The sequence below is a fragment of the Pezoporus wallicus genome, unplaced genomic scaffold (genome assembly GCF_028554395.1).
Source record: "Pezoporus wallicus isolate ANWC-B61680 ecotype Strahan unplaced genomic scaffold, APGP_CSIRO_Pwel_v1 scaffold_2617, whole genome shotgun sequence".
Classification (NCBI taxonomy): domain Eukaryota; kingdom Metazoa; phylum Chordata; class Aves; order Psittaciformes; family Psittacidae; genus Pezoporus; species Pezoporus wallicus.
Window position 1 is genome coordinate 911,282 of NW_026637592.1, and position 16,490 is coordinate 927,771.

General features: G+C 44.6%; 1 protein-coding gene and 1 long non-coding RNA gene across 21 annotated transcripts in view; one reads left to right on the forward strand and one right to left on the reverse strand.

Moving 5' to 3' along the window:
• ESRRG (estrogen related receptor gamma) overlaps positions 1 to 16,490 on the forward strand; it is a 402,312-nt gene that overhangs the window by 14,456 nt on the left and 371,366 nt on the right. For 7 of the 20 annotated variants that reach the window (XM_057406456.1, XM_057406446.1, XM_057406452.1 and 4 more), the window contains exon 1: positions 5,725 to 5,881. The exons of 5 other annotated variants lie outside the window; for them this stretch is intronic. Coding sequence is in view for 5 of the 15 variants with exons in the window: in XM_057406437.1 (XP_057262420.1) it covers positions 15,177 to 15,274 (98 nt within the window). In the remaining 10 variants the exon portion in view is untranslated. Of the gene's footprint in view, positions 1 to 5,064; positions 5,199 to 5,724; positions 5,882 to 6,658; positions 6,792 to 14,633; positions 15,275 to 16,490 lie in introns of those variants that run through there. 8 more of the 20 variants (XM_057406460.1, XM_057406443.1, XM_057406439.1 and 5 more) reach the window with 8 other exon arrangements.
• Positions 510 to 5,638, reverse strand: LOC130597702 (uncharacterized). The gene is made up of 2 exons (XR_008971848.1): positions 5,416 to 5,638; positions 510 to 723 (listed from the first exon to the last, which is right to left on the reverse strand). It is a non-coding gene; the product is annotated as an uncharacterized LOC130597702 (long non-coding RNA).

Consider the following 16,490-nt stretch of genomic DNA (forward strand, 5'->3'; position numbering starts at 1 on the left):
AGTTTGCTAAGTATATGCAGTATTACTCCTTAATGATGGCAGTTTGGCAACTTTTGTCTGTGTGAAGCAAGCCAAATTCTGATCCCTTTACTTTGAGTTGGTTCAAATTCCTCTGACGCTAGGGTCGCTACTTTGTAGGAGCCAGACTGCAGAAGCTAAAAGGTGAGGTTGCTTATTCTGAGCTGACTTGGATCTCCTATTAGGTGAGGGCCCCATGCCGAATCCTGATCTCTGATAAATGAACTTTTTAATGTTGCATTACCACTAGCGCACAAGCCAAATATCCACACAGATATTCACATTCCAACAGCCAAATACAAGCTCTTTTTATTTTTGCCTTCTGATTTATGAGTATGTTATGTTTTGCAGACATGAGTAACTCGTGGGATATCTTTCCCCCAGAGTAAACCCAATGTAAATTCACATGACTCAGGGATTTGTTTCAATGCTCATGTATAAACTCTCATTTGAAATGATTATGCTTGAAGATCAAAAGAAAAGTACAATAACTTGTATTAATGTTTAATGTGTAATTCACATTGTTAGAACAAAAAACAAAACTGTTGGTTGTTGTTATGACAAATATTAACCATTGGCGCTACTAACCAATTCCCATAGAGGATCCTTAATTTCATTGCATTGGCTGTGCGCTGAGATTTCCTCTTGCCCATGCCATCATCTCAGAAACTTAAAGACACTTTCCTCGCTGGATGAGAAATTTCCCTGTAATCATAGAATCATAGAATAGTTAGGGTTGGAAAGGACCTTAAGATCATCAAGTTCCAACCCTCTTGCCAAGGCAGGGACATCGCACACTAAACCATGTCACCCAAGACTCCATTCAACTTGGCCTTGAACACTGCCAGGGATGGAGCATTCACAACTTCCTTGGGCAACCCATTCCAGAGCCTCACCACCCTCACAGTAAAGAACTGCTTCTTTTATCTAACCTAATGACAGGAGTAATGACAAAAGTGGGAGAGAACTGGGATAACCCACCACTGCAGGTGGCTCAGAGACGTTTCAGTGGAAGCAGTGTGAAATTATCTAATCCAGTCTCTTACACAAGTAGGATTTCAGATCAGGCATGCTCCTGATGCCTTTGATCTTAGTCTAATTTGAGCCTTAATAGCAAAACTAGACCCATGCTCAAAGCCACCCAGCACAAGAGAATCCAAGAACTTGATTATTTTATGTTTATCCGTGTTTTACCTTCTTTAGTCAACACTCACTTTCTTACCAGGAAGCTTCTCATTAAATAAGCAGGTTTGGTGTGAGGGAGGCATATGTGAAATCCACTCTCTATATCCTCAACCAAGACCAACACAGGACAGCAAAGCCATGCTTGTAATCACAAACTGAGCTTAGGAAGGAGAATACAATGTGTGGCATCATTGCCTGTTACACAGAGTAGCGGGATTACTTCACCTGTGTAAGGGAAGAGCCCTTGGTACCCTTTGCCACCCCACATTGAAGCCTTTCACACAAAGTAGGAGTTGGGATTTTCATCTTCATAGCTTTTACTGCCTTTTCCCTTGTCAATGTTTAAAGGGTCAGCAATTTGTGCCATCTAGTTTTTATATTCATGTTTCTTTCAAAAACTTGGCTGTTTTACTAGCTGAGCTTACATTATTTCTTTGTCTAGTTCTCCCCCCCCCCCCCCCCCCAAAAAAAAAAAAACCCCAAAAACAAACCCCACCCAACAGTCAACCTTAAGTTTAAAGTTTTAGAGTCTCGATTCATGTCAGGGAGTCCCCCCTCTTCTATGGCACAGAATGAGACCAAATGACATTTGATGAACTTTCTGCTTGGCATAAAGTCACAAAAAACTCTGTATGTTCTCAGTATCATTTTGGTAACTTTCCTGTATGCCAGCAGTGCTACAATACACCTCATTCAGAGCATCTGCCTGAGTTTCAGATAGATTCTTCCCCATTTTAGATCTCCATATGCAAACTATACATTAGCTTTCTATTCTTAAGGGCCTGTTGTTCCACGAGCCCTTCTGAGCAAATCTGAGAGGAACTAATATTCTTGAATTAGAATGGGTGCTATTGCTTTGAATGGCATGCAGTCAAAGTACAAATGGATCATGGGTGTTTATAAAAGGACAGAGCAGGGCTTTAGGTTTGTTTTGCTTTTGTTTGCAACAGTCAACTCAAAATATTTACCACTGAGAAACTGGTGTTTTCTCCAGCAATGAATCTATTGTCAACTTCAAGGCAGTTGAGAAGGTACTGATTGTTTACTTTAGTGGAGGGCACATGGCATTGCTATCCTGGAATTGAGCATAAATACATAGCTGTTGTAGGATTTTTTGCTAAAAACATGTAATGAATTAAATATCCTTCACAAGGAAAGAAGTAGGTAAGACTCCAGCCTAAATTAACCTCATGTTATACAGAAAGACTAAATTCTGTTGTTTGCACCTGTGGGACTTTGGACTTGTCTATGCACCAAATCATTCCAAAACACCTATTAGGTATACTGCACTAATGACTAAACTCATGTGTAGACAAATCTTGTACCAGCAGAAGAATTCCCTTTCTTGAATTATCTTAATCCATTTTGAAAGTGGATTAAGTGAAACCAGGAAAGAGCTCGGTCATTGCAGAATGAACAAGCTATCTGAGCACATTCTGCTTTACATGCACATCCAACCTTATTCCTGAATAATCTTCCTGTGCGGAGAGGCTCTTAGGATATATCTACATAGCAAATGAATGTGTGATTATAGACATACCAACCTTTCCTTTACTCTCACTGGCATGAGTAACAACAGTAATGAAAGATGGCAGGAGAGACTTTAGTGCAGCCTTTTAACTGAAGCATATATGCAGCCCATTGTGAAGAGCCTCTGCTGAAATCCACCTCATCGCACCCTCGCTTCAGAGACAACTCATGTCCCTTAGACTAATACCAGGGTTGGGGATGCCTCTCTGCATCTCTGGGGTTTATGAGAACCAAAAATTGCATATGCGATAGGATGGCACAGCTGAGCTAAATGGAAACCAGGTGAATTTCAGAGGTTAATCATGTTGGAGGAGCACGGCTCACCCATTTTTAATATACACACATTTGACAACCACATAGTGTCAGCTGTGTGACTGCAGAAGCCAAATTAAATATGCTGTAGACAAGCACAACTCAGTTGATGTCACCAGGGCTGAATTTGGCTCCATGGGTGAGATCTTATTTGACTAATACTTGTTTTGTTGACTATCTGCTCATTTATTTTAATGAAATTTATGCATTTTAATGTTCTTTTAAGTGCATTCCAAAAATAGCAATTTGATTAACTAATTCACTTTTAAAAGTGTAACAATCACAACTAAAAATCTCCCTCTTAGCCGAGGTATGGAATAATTGCAAGTAGCATCTTGGGTAGCTACACCATACCCTTCATCCTTTCAAAGCAATTCCCCACATCAATCAGAAGAGCCTCACTTAAGAAACTAATGACGAAATACAGACAATGATCAAGCCGTACAAAATGCTTTTCAAGTCTACCAAAAATATGTATCAGTAATGTACGCTGCGCTCTGCTGAGACAGTATAGTTAAGACGGGTAAGAATTTTGCTTAAAAGCTGTTCAAACCAAGTCCAAAATAGAAACATTAAACAGACTCGTCTTTCTAGCCAAGCCAGAAAGCATCTTAAGTAGCTTGGGTTAAAAGAAAGAAAGAAAAAAAGTGCTTTCACTTTCAGGCTCATTAAAACGATGTTTGGACTGTACCATATTCAGAGAGGGACTTTCTTTCCCCCCCAACTGTGTTTCCAGCTGCAAGAGGAGATCTCATCATTTAAAACAAGGTGCCAGTGGGAGCAGAGTCCAGCAACAGAAAAGGTGCACACTAACTTCTCCCTGACTTTATTACCTAACAACTGGAATAGCAACACCTGATTAGTAGCAATATTAAGCAAAGGCAATTTTCCTTTTATTGTATTTAAATGAGGAAAATGAAAGCGCTAATGGTAATATTAAGGCTGAACAGAGGCAGTCGCAGAAGAATTAATTTCATTTCAGCCCTGCTACATGTATCCCTCCATGAACTAGTTACATGCGCATCCCCAACGTTGTAACTGGTTATTAAAGTAGGTGGTGCACAACTCAGCGAAAAAGAGGTAAACTTGACCTTGGGCGCTGCTGGGACGCCCTGTGGTCACCGTGCAGGGTGTCGTGGTGTTTCGGCAGTTTGGGCTATTAACAGTGTGTGTGTGCAGCAACTGATCTTTAGCTCAAGAAGCACTCAAACCGAAGCTACCACGGGTACTTTGTTTTTAAGTGAGGCCTACACGTGGAAATACTTCTGCACGCGGGTTAAACCCAACATGTAGAAGGTCCCCTGAATTTAACAGGGCCATTTGTGTAGACTTAGAGGATTTGCCTAAGAGTACAAGAAAATCGAGGTAAGAAATTGCAGGTGCCTTGCCAGCCCCTACCGCTGCTCACACCAACCCCGGTGCTAACTGCAGGCCAGCGCTCACCCGCTCTTTTAACGTAAAACCGCCCAGCTTTCGGAAATAGCTGCTCCGCAGCGGCGGAGGTAGGGGGAGATGGTTTAAGCACCCGCGAGTGAATCCCGCCAGGGTTTGCGCCAGTCCTTAGCAGCGACGCCATTGTGCTGCCGAGCGGCTGCTGCGCCCCGCGGGGGTACCCGAACTGAACCCGGGGTCTGTGCGGAGGGTGAGGTCCGTGTCCCGCACCACCCCCCACACCCCCCCCCCCCCCCCCCCAGCTTCCCCTGCAGAGGCTTGGAGGAGACTCGGGGGGGGGTGTGGGATGCTACAGTGCAGCGCCAGGCCTGCACGGCAGCATCCTCACTGCTCGCCTAGGAGCAGTTTACGCTGCCTCCTGCGTTTCGGGGGCCTTTTAATATATATATATATATATATATATATATATATATATACACATTCGGGGATGCCCCCCCCCTTCAATCAGTTTCCCCATCCCGCGGCTGCTCGGCAGCTGCTAGCTGCTCCTGCGTGCCTCCGAGTATCCCCACATCCCTTGGGCGAGGTGTCCTGTCGACCGCCCCACTGGGTTGCCCCCCCACTTCGGTAGCAGGTTGGGATTTTATTTTCGGGGAGGGTAAAGGGGGGTGGTTTCTCTTTTTGTTTGGTTTGGTTTGTTTTCCAGGCGAGACTTGGCGGTGACCGGCGAAGCTCGCCCGGCACTGAATGTCACCCTGAAGGTAAAATGAAAGACAAAAAGATGAACGCATGCCTGCGCCCCTCGGCCGCGCCGCTGCTTCCCCGCACCCCGCCACCATCGCGGGGCGGCAGCCCCCGCCGCGCCCCGGATTTCCTGTCTCGGCTTTTCATTATTTCCCTTAAAAAAAAGGGGGGGGGGGGGGGGGGGAAGGGAAAATAACCCCAAAAAACACGCATGTAAAGGAAACGTGCACGTACCCAGTAACGAGCCCAGGAAAAACCCGGCCGCTTCCCCCTTCTCCTGCCAAGTTATCATTGAGAAAACAGACAGGCGGCGTGACGTCCCGGGTCAGGCCGAGTGCGGACCGGCGCTACCAAGGCGGCAGGGAGGCCCGGGGCCGCCGCCGAGGCCGCAGCCGCGGGGTCTGCCTTCGCTATCGCCAGCCCGGGGCCGCCTCTCCCTCGCTGGGGCCGCGCCCGCCGCCGCCGCCGCCCCCCGCGCCCCCCGCCCGCCCGCCGCGGCGCTGCGCGGCCTGCAGCCCGCCGGCGGCTCCCCCCTCGCCGGCGGAGGTCGCGGGAGCCCGGTTAAAGGAGGCGTGTGTAAAGATTTTGCAATGTCCCTGCATGGTGTTGTAGACTTTCCTAGCAAAGAAACCGGCTTCGGCTTCTTTAAAATCCCCGACGACTCACCTGACTAGCCTGCCTGCGGTTCTGAGCTGACCAGGTAAAGTGGGGCCTCCCCGTCCCCACCCCGCACCTCCGCGAGCTGACATTGCAGCGGGGGGCATGGTTCCGCACGGAGACGAGCCGCTCGCTCCAGAAGCGCTTCCCCCCCCCCCATCCCCTTCCCTCCCCCCATTCCACCTTCAGACCTTGTCAATTGCACTTGCTCGGAGTCGGTCGTCCCCGTGTGTTTCCCCCCCACCCCCATAAAAAGCCGCATGGCAGCACTGGCTGCCCGGGGCTCAGTGTTTCGCGTTTCTCCGATAATTATTTAAGACTGTCGGGCCGGGTAGAGGGTTAAAAGGGGGGAGGGAGAATGATTTTGTTTTCTGCTGACAGATCCTAGCCCGGAGGGTTTTGTCCTCCCCCCCAGCCCAGGGTCAGGAGCGCCGGGGAAGTGACGAGGCTTTGGCCAGCAAGAGTTTGGGGTCCCGGGGTGGCTTTAGCGGCTGCGAGCGGGTCAGGAGGACCGGACTCTCCAAGCTTGTGCCGGCGGCTGCTCATGCCCCCGCCCTTCATCCACTGGGGTGTCCTTTTGTGGGTGCCCCGAGGTGTCCGGGCGGGGGGGGGGGGGGGGGGGGCGGGAAGAGGCCGTGGGGATGGGGGGATCTAGGAAGAGGATGGGGTGTGAGTGAAGGAAGGGGGGGGGCTGCTTGCCTCCGTCCCGTCCCCCTCCCCGCCGCTTTCTCCTTCCTGGAACACTTCTGCGAGCGACCCGTGGGAGCCGCGCAGGCCTGGCCGGAGCCCTGCACGTCGGGCGGGGGGTGGGAATTCTGCTGCCGGGCGTCCCTTCGCTTCCCGTCCCTTCTCTGCCCGCCCATCCGTGCCATGCGGGACGCGCTTTGCCCCGCTCCTGCCGTGGCGTCGGAAGTCGCGGCCGGGCCAGCTGGTGCGGAGGGGGCGAAGGAAAAGTAAGAGAACTCCTTGTCCTGCGTGCTCCCTCTGCGCTTCCTGCTTTGGGTCCTGATAAGGGGGTGCGGGGGGTTGCGGGTGTGGGGAAGCCTCAATGTGACCCGGCTGCGAGGGGAAGATTTTTTCTCCCTTTTCTATTTTATTATATTTTTTATTTTCCCGCATGCATTAATGCTACGAAGGGGAGAGTGGTCCGGAGGTACGTTTTGAAGTGCTTGCAGGGGAAGCACTCCCAGTACTTGGTCTAGTTAACGTGTTTCTCATGATAGCAAAGAAAGGACTGCATTTAGGAGATGACTAAATAATGGGGGAGGCAAGTAAAAATGAGTAGAATATAAAGGAGAGGAAAATGAAGGTGAACGGGAGTGTGGGAAGACAGGCACTGTGCAGCTTGGGTTTTTGGGTTTCTCTCCTGTAATTCTCCCCCATACCCTCCTCATACACCCCCCTGCCCCATCCTACCTTTTCATAGTATGTAGGAGACTAACAGCAAACATAACCCAGCCCATAAACAGGCGCCCACCCCTCTTCAAGCCTGTCTGTGGCCAGCAGGGAAATGTCCTTTGTATAAAAGCCCCCAAGTTTTAAGCGTTTATTATCCACCCTGTCTCAAATACAAAGTGTAAAAGTTGCCTGATACATTCTAGTGTTACTTCCCTGTTTTATTTCAGAGGACAAAATGTTCTGGTGTAGCATACCTTCGGTCACTTTCAGGATGGGAGTAGTTTACAATATAACCTACATTAGATTACGCATGGTGTGTGCGTTCCATTTCCTCTGAAAATAGCCAAAGCCTTAGAACGTGAGCCTTAGAAGTGACTCATGTGGTTATGATCTTCCGTGTCTTGAGAGCATCAGGGTGGCCATGGGTCTGCGTGCTGGGGATGTGGGGCTGTGGTGCGAGGGGTTCCATGGCTGTCCAGGAACCTGGCAGAGCTCCTTGTAGAGGACTTCACAGTTTAAAATCTTGCCAGGGCAGAAGAAGGTAAGCATGACATTCATTATCAAAATAAGGAAAACAAACCGATTGCAGTCACTGTGTGTGCAGTATCACAGTTATTCCCTAGTATTTTGTCAGAAATTAAAAGGTTACCACTGGAGTACTATATCCGTATCTCCAGCTCTGGCACCACTTATTACTGCAATGGTATTTCAATATTAAGTGATCTCAGAGATATTTCATCTTTCATTTTGAATCCTGAATTTGAATCAGCATTAAGATGTCAGGGCTGCGAGATAAGGCATAACAAACTAAGTAGACAGCTGAAGGGCTCCTGGTGAAGGTGCTGCTGAGAAGGGTATCTCGGGCCGTTCACTGTAACCTTGTTTACAGGGACATTGCAATTGCAACCTGAATTTCAGAGAACGGCTGCCTGGACTGATGCCTGTGTGGCTGAAACCCGTCGCGAGTGTCTTTTGCACTCTAAATGTTCTCCTCTGCCTTCCTTGTATACTCGCAAAAACTTTTCTGGAAGGTTAGGATGATTTTCTGATAGGAAAATGAAGACATTTTCCTAAGATGAATGCCGCTCTTTGAACTCGGGTACATTAGCAGCAAAGTATTCATGAGGTTTTGGGTTTTTTTCCCCTTTATCTGGTTCTCTGATGTGTCAGTATCAGTTGTTACACCCGCCTTTGTAACTCACCTATATGGCTTTGATTTATTATATGTAAGTCTTGGTAGTTCCAAGCGTATTTTGCAGCACATGAAGTCGGTTCAAGTCAAAATGTAAAAAGATGCTTATTGCAACAAAGAACAGTTTTGTAGTGATCTGCTAATTTTTGTGTTTTCTTTTTTCCTAAAGCTGTTTGAAGAAAATCACATGTGTTTATTAGTGAGGGGGTGCTAAATGCCAGCATCCACATTGATGAAGGAAAAAAAATGCTGTTGAAATGCTTTGGAATAATAAATAGGATATGTAATGGTCAACCACAAGATAAAAATTTTACACAGTGTTTTTATGGCTCTAAATTGGCTGCATTGTAAACCAAGCTCGCTACTCGATTAAGTCATCAGAGTTTTCAATTATTTAAGATTATCTAATATAGCCTTCATCGCCCATATCAGAAAATTATACATCAGGTTGTAATTCCTTCTTGTTGGTAGGTGAGGGCTTTGTTGTGGATGGGAGGGTTTAATTTTGGCTTATCAGGACAAATATTACAAAGCACGCATGCAGAAAAATGATATGGAAATAGCCCCAGCCCTACGAAATGAGGATAGTTACAGCACTGAAATGTACCTAATACAATTTGAGATCCACTCACTAAGAAACCTTGACAGTATCTGCCTCGCAGGTACCATGCGTTTGGAAATACTATATCTCCATTTAAATGCAGATCTCCAGTTTTCTCCAGGGGGCAGTTGGCAAACCTTTCGATTGAACCACCAGCACTAGAAAAACTAACCGAAGGTTTACCTGCGAACAAGAGAGCCTTTCAAGCCTGCCTTTCTCAAAGAATGATTGTCAGATTTCCCAATATTGCATTTTGATGTTGATTCTGAATAATTCTGGATGCCTTTTCCAAAGTCCCGGGAAAGGAGTAGTGCCTTTTACTCAAGGTAGGCCGACATCTGTGCACTTGTTTAGCATTGAGGCATTGAAGAGAGATAAATGTTACAAACAAGCTCTTTGTTTTCAAGTGAGTGTTGTGTTTGCATGTGAATTTTGTGAAATGGACAGAGCAGTGTTGCTTTGATTTTGACCTAGATTCCTCCTGATTATTCCTATACAGCTAGTACCTGCTTATTTCCCACTGTGAAAATAGGAGAACAACTGTTGATGCTATCTAGCTGGGGCTGCATGGGCAATAGGCATGCCCATCCAGTAATCTCCCCTCCTCCTCCTCGGCTTCATTAGTAATGGATAAAACAGTGCTGGACTCCAAAGAGGGTGCAAGCCAGTATTTCCTCTCTGGTGAATTTTTCTTTCTTTGACGTTTTAATTCAAAGGAAGACAGCAGAAAAACCCAAACAAACAAAAAGGTGGATGGGTGTATTTGTTTCTGTTTCCAGATTGAGCACAAAAATGGTGCACACTTGCAGGGCTGAAGAGGGCTTTTCTTTAGTTGAAGCAAGTCTTGGATCCACCTTATTCCATATTTGCTTGAAACTCAATGCCCCTAGGTGTCAGTCCTCCTTAGGGAGGCTTGTCCCATCCAGTCCGCTTTTCTCTATTGTTTGCCAGCTGTCTAGCTTGGGGTGTAACCCAAAACAATAAATACGCAGGACATAGGGAATGGGAACTTCCATTCCCTATGCTGCTACCAGGCAGCACAAACTGCCTGGTGCAGGGGAAAAAAAAGGTCCTGACCTTTTCTGTGCCTGGTGTCATGTGCTCTGGTCTCCTCATCGTGGACAAGGGTGCTGCCCAAGGATGCTGCACAGGGATGCTGCCCTTGTCCCTGTGCCAGAGTCATGAGGTTGTGGAGATACCCATATTATGCTCACCAGTTAATGGCATATAACCCATCAGCCTCGGTACCCTGGAGAAAACAAGCACTTCAGCTTCTGCATGGAATTCAGGCAGATCTGCGAAGTCCAGTCTTACGTGCACCCAGGTTTTATGGCAGAGAGATGCCATTCAGCTTAATTGTTATTCCCATAAACATCTGCAGGTTTCTGTTTCTAGTGGAAACTACAGCTGGGTAGACTTCTTAAAGGAATGTTTTGCATATTGAGGTTGAAAGGAAAGTCGAGCCTGATACATTAACTTATCATCTGTGTCATTCTCTTGACATCAGTTGGATTACTACAAGCGTATACGACGAGATTAGGTGCGAGATCTTCACACACACATGCTTTTGTTAGCATGTTGATCAGTGGAGATATTACTTCTCTGAAAACCTTGTTATAAGTCAAGCATAGGCAAGCACAAACCTGTGCATGCATATACAAGTTGAGCAGAGCCTATCCTTTATAATACAGTTGTTTTTTTTTCCTTTAATATCTGAGCAAGATCTCTTCTAACTCAACCATTAGGGGAAAGAAAATGGAACTTTCCTCAAACAGCTTTTCTGTTGGGGAATCTAGTGGCAGTTGCTTTGAAGCATGTGTAATTGATTATCATACATTTATTTTAAAAAGGAGACATAACAAGGAATCTAACATGATGTTTTGGAATATATCTTCTCCCCACAATGTTCTTGAGGGAAATTTAAGGTTGCAGGCATCATTTCATGCCCTGTATGTTTTTGAACATAAATCAAAGAAATTGTCGGAGAGTTATAGATGTTCATAGCAACTGTAGCTATAATAAACACATGCAGTATATATTTTCCAAGCTATTTTGTATGGGTAAAAAGCTGAAGCTGGCTTTTTATATGAACAATTCAACTTAATCACTGAAAATTTATTTCCCAGTTAGGGTGGATTACCAGCATAGCATGAAGTCGTACACCTTCTTTTAAGTTCATCTGGTGATGAAGCCTTGGTTAAAATTGGGAAAGTATTTAAATTGGATCTAGATGCCTTGAATGAATTATACCAAACGTCAAATTTATTGTGATACCTCCATGGCGATATTTACATTTGTATTATCACCTATATTGGTTTAAAAGTATGCTGAATACTTTTAAGAGAGCAAATGAAAGACAAGAGCAGTATGAAAACCCAAACAATTTTAATTGTACACGTAGCACAAAATGTAATCATAGTAAATACAACAGGAAGGAGAATCTTGAACGATCAGGTAGTGCAGAGCTGCTAATGGGAGCAACAAGCAGCTTAAGTCACACAGATTTCCTGATGATCATATTAGTCTTGATTTAAAGCCTTAATAGATGCAGAAGGAGAAGTGACTTTTGTGGAGGAATTTCAATGAGGATAACGTAGCCACTCAGTATGTGAAGATGAGGAAGGTATTCCATACGTTGACGAGGATCAAAATGCCTTAAAGTGCTAAAAAGAAAATCGAGTAGTAGTCACAGTTAATATGTATGTGGATAGACTGGGGATAGGACATATTCAGCATCTGTGCAGAGCTCAGGCAGGTGCAGATGAATGGATTTTGGGGCTTAATATTTAAGCAAAATCCTAAGGTTCTGCTGAATAAAACGGGTAGGATGTGCTTCTTGGAGCCTGACTTTGCAGGTGCTTTTGGGTGTAGCTCTCATTATTCTGCATGCTCCTATTGGGTTCAGAGATTGGTAATTAAAAGCCATTAATGCTTATTGAAAATTGTGAGACTAGCTAAAAAGTGTGACTTTTAAAAGTGTCACTGGCTTCTGTTTTATTGTGGTTACCTTCAGTCATTCTTCTTTTATTACAAGAGCCAGAAATATCTTTTTAGGAGAGAAATATGGACTGTCATTACTTGACTCCTAGAAACAGGTTTTTAAAATGTACAACAGAGATGGATGCTTAAACTGAGAATTTGCTGCTTTACTTGTTAGTAGTTTTAGCCTCAAATGACTTCCTCTTGATGATGTCTTTGAATTTTAAGACCTGCATGAATTAATTAAACTTGAAACAACTGGTGGACCTCAGGAAGGCAGGGCATGGCCCATCATGGGCATCAGTACTAGTTTAGACTTCAGAAGAGTAGGCAGTGGGCTTGGTTTCCGACGGCCACCCTGGGGATGGGTGGAGAAGGGGTGGAGATTTATAGCTTCTGACATACTCTGGATCAACTTCCTCTTAATTTCTCACCTAGGTCTTGCTCCACATCCTCTCCAAACATTTTCTGGGGGTCTCTCTTTAGTAGTCAGACTACTTTATCCTGTCCTCTGAAGGCTGGAAAATGGACCTTGAATTGTTAGTATGCTCCCTGCTGTGAAAACAAAATCCAATGACAAAATCAGAAAGGAAAAAAAAGGGAAGACAGAGTATGGGAGGCTGAGGTATAGCTGGGAAAACTGGGAGGAGGGATTTGGCAATTCCTGTGTGTCCCGTGGTCAGAATATATGTATATGGTCACAAAGGAGGTAGCTGAAGGAGCTGTGTCCCTGCATCCATATTGACCCAGCAGTGATGGGTAGAACATGATAATAAAGGAGAAGTAAGGAGAAGTGGACTCTACTGTGGCGTGGACATCCTCCAGCACTTGACAAGTGCCAGTTGGGCTGTGTAGGTAGGACTGCTGAATACGGTCAGATTACTGCTCTCATGCAGCATTCCGAAGTCTCATCCTTTCTATGCAGACACTTGAAAGAGCTTGTTTCACTCTGTGCTGAATTTCTAACAGAAAAAATACCCTCTCCTGTCATACTACATTTGAAAGAGATGACCTGGACAAGGGTTGAGAATGTGGTGTGTGGAGTCCAGATGGCAGGCTGGGCACTGGCACCCCAGGAGCAGGCAGCCCAAGGTTATAGCCCTTCGATGCCACAGCTGGGACCTGGATGCACAATTTCAGGTTTTAGCCCTTTACCTTTCTCTGACATGCAATCCCTGTCTTTCAGCACAGACACTGCTTTTGCAATCGGTGTTAAAGGTGATGGTGCTAGTTAAGGCACGGAAAGGTGAGGTGATGTCACAGAGGTGACGCAGGCAGTCAAGTGAGCCCAGCCTCTTAGCCAGCATTTCAGTTCCCTGCCTTGCACTGTCTCTCTGGGGAGACGATCAAGATTAATCCTGCTGGTGCCACTACACACTTTCATTTCTCCTATATGACACAGTCCAGGGGTGGATAGGATTCTGCTCCTAAAGGAGAGGTGCATGTGGGTGGAAGTGCATGCTGAATTGGTATGGTTACCCTGCTATAAATGATGCCTTTTATTTTTAATGTTTTACTAATCAGATTTTGCTTGTTCTTACTTTTTATCAAAGGGAGGTGAGGCCCTGAACTGAGTGTCTCTGAAAACTGGGCCACAAACCCTTAAACTTGTTCGTGCTTGTGAGTGAGCTCACGCGTGCGTGTACAATGTGCAAACGCACACTTGGATGTTGTGTATCCAGAGGATCTCAATTATTTTGCTGTTTGAATCATAGAGCATGCTGTCTTGATGTACTGTCAGTTTTGGTTTCTGTCCTTTGAAATAAATATAATATTAAAGAAATAACACGCAATATACTAGTAGCTAGAATAGTCATAGTGCCTGAGGGGAAAAGAGGGTCATGAATAATCTGTTTTACAAATGCCCAGGAAAAAAAACCCGTAACTCCTCCTAAGCATACTCTGTAATTGTGCACTTTGAGAATGGACTCTTCTGAGGTTTGCTGGTTATCCAGGAGAGAGAAGTAGGTCCCATTTGGAAAGCAGTATTCAAGCTTTACAGTCACCCTCTGGCCGTTTGCTGGGGGAATGCATGGTCCCAGTTACTCTTTGGAGAATCGCCTTGGGCTAAATGGTGAAACAACTAAATCTGAATTAATTATTGATATTTCCTTAACATTGAATATGAGGATGTGTTTGGAGCATTGCTTCCCGGTTTAGGAGTTGGAATAGCTCTAGCAGATGTATTCTTTTGAAATGTTGCTTTTCTGGTCTTATTAGTTTACTTGGACAGCAGTAAGAAACCGCAGAAGCGGATGCAGGTTCTGCCCATCCCTGGCAGGCTCTGGATATATATAAAACATATATATAACAAATAACATTATATGTTTGGTGTATATATATATGGAACATATAGGTATTTGGAGTCACACTGGGATTTTGGTCAGAATACCAAACTTTGCTGGATTTGGGATGTTGTGCTCCACGATTTTAGTCCAAGGGGGGAACAATACTAAAGGCTCTGGATAAGATAGTAAATGAAAGAAGCAGCCCCCTCCCACTCCCCAAATATTTTGACTTGTACTCTGTATCAGAAAAAAAAAAAACCAACACCACTGAGAAGTGTGTGACTGATGCAAGGCAGGCTCGGGATGAATTTAGGATAAACAGGATGCCTGTTGCACTTAATTTAGCAATTCTAAGGCAGAAAATGCTTTTGAGCGCAGCTAACAGCTTCTCATCTGCAAATGCCACAATCAAGGCAAAGCAAAATATATTGTGGTGAATTCTGCAGCTCACAGTCATGACACAGTCAAAACCTCCTATTACAGTGAGGGAGACTTCTGCCTGTATTCTGCCTGCCTGGGATGCAGGGATTTCAGAGCAGCGTTAATAAAAGCGATACAGTAAATAATACAGCTTCAAAAAGTCCTGTAGGACACACAGCAAACGGCAGTGATTGGAACTGGGTGAAGTTGTCAAAGGTTGCTTTGCTCTCCAGAGCCTGGCAGTAGCTCCACACTGAAATGTGATGCCATTGGTTTTCAGCAAAGGTTTCTTTTCTGCAGGGCTGCAAACAGAGATCAGCTGCTACTGTGTATATACACAACTAGGGAGCAAATCAAGCAGCACGTTTAAGCAGCCTTTTTAACCCTGAGACTTTCCAAGATTCCTTCTTCACGCAGGAAGTTTCCTTTATATTGTCAGCTGTAGCACTTTGCTTATGTAATGAGATCAGAGCTAGGATCACTGCTGCACAGTAGAAAGACTTCCTTAAGACATTTGTCCTTGAAACTGCACCAAACTCTTGGAAGAACCCAGAACCTGTAAGTATGTATGATACAGGCAACAATAGCATGGTGCAAAGCTGCAATCAACCATTATAAAGTATCTGATTAGCAGGGTAGGAGGGATTTTCTTTCCTTTTTTTTCCTCAGATGTTATGTTACATTCATTTTCAGTTTGTTCTAAGGAAGCAAATCAATTCGGGCTTCTGATACAGTGACTTTGCAGTAGATGAGCTAGTAGTAATATGTTTGATTTAACTATTTGTTGCTGTCATATAGCTTGTGGGACGATTATTGTAGCCATCAAACTATAGAGAACTTTTCTTATGTTTTTAGGCATTTTAAAGGATTTTGGCGAGGGGGTGGGGGGGTGGGGGGGTGTCCATCTTACAAATAAGTTTTTGCTTTGCTTTCTGATTTTGGTAACCCCACCCTACACCAAACTATAAATAACAGGGCAAATGGAATTAGTGCATATTGTTCTTAGGAAGCAATAAAATATATTTGTTTGCAGGTTTAATTTAGTCATTAACAACATCGCACCGTTTGGGGTGGGTTTTGTCTTAATTGGATTCTACTCAAGGCTGTCTGGTTTGTGTTTTACTATCTTGTCTGTGTCTGTTTAAGTTACTTTGCCGGGACTGCAGTCTGGTTAAACCTGTATTTAAGCACCATTTATATTCTGAGCACATTTCTGATAAAATAAGTATTTGAGATTTACATATATATATGTATGTGTGTGTGTGTGTATTCATATATATATATTAAGCCTTCAACTGGATAGTTTTACTTGCAGTGAGCGCCAGAGAAGGCACAACATGGATGAATGTCATAGACCATATAACCTAAGTCTTCTGTGCATTAAGCCTGATCAGAATGTGCCCACTTCTGTGACTGCAACTAATAAAAGCCTTGAGCTCCCTTTCAATAAATATTTCATACACAACGATACTTCTGTTTATCAGATTAATTTCTCCCAGGTTAGCCTGATTGATAGCTGGATTGTGGTTTCTTAAGAGCTTTCTCCATGAAACCCCACTGAAGAGCTGCATTCCATTTAACCAGTGAATGTAAAAACTGGTAACCATGGATTCAGCCACCACTAACTGTCGAGAGCAATGACTTGTTGTAAACAATACAAATGAGCCAGGATAGCAGAAGCAACCAGACATGAAATGATTTTAATAGAAATTACGGTAAAGGTCATGTGATACTGTATTGGCTTGGATTCAGTGTTAAAGGGAAAGTATTTCAG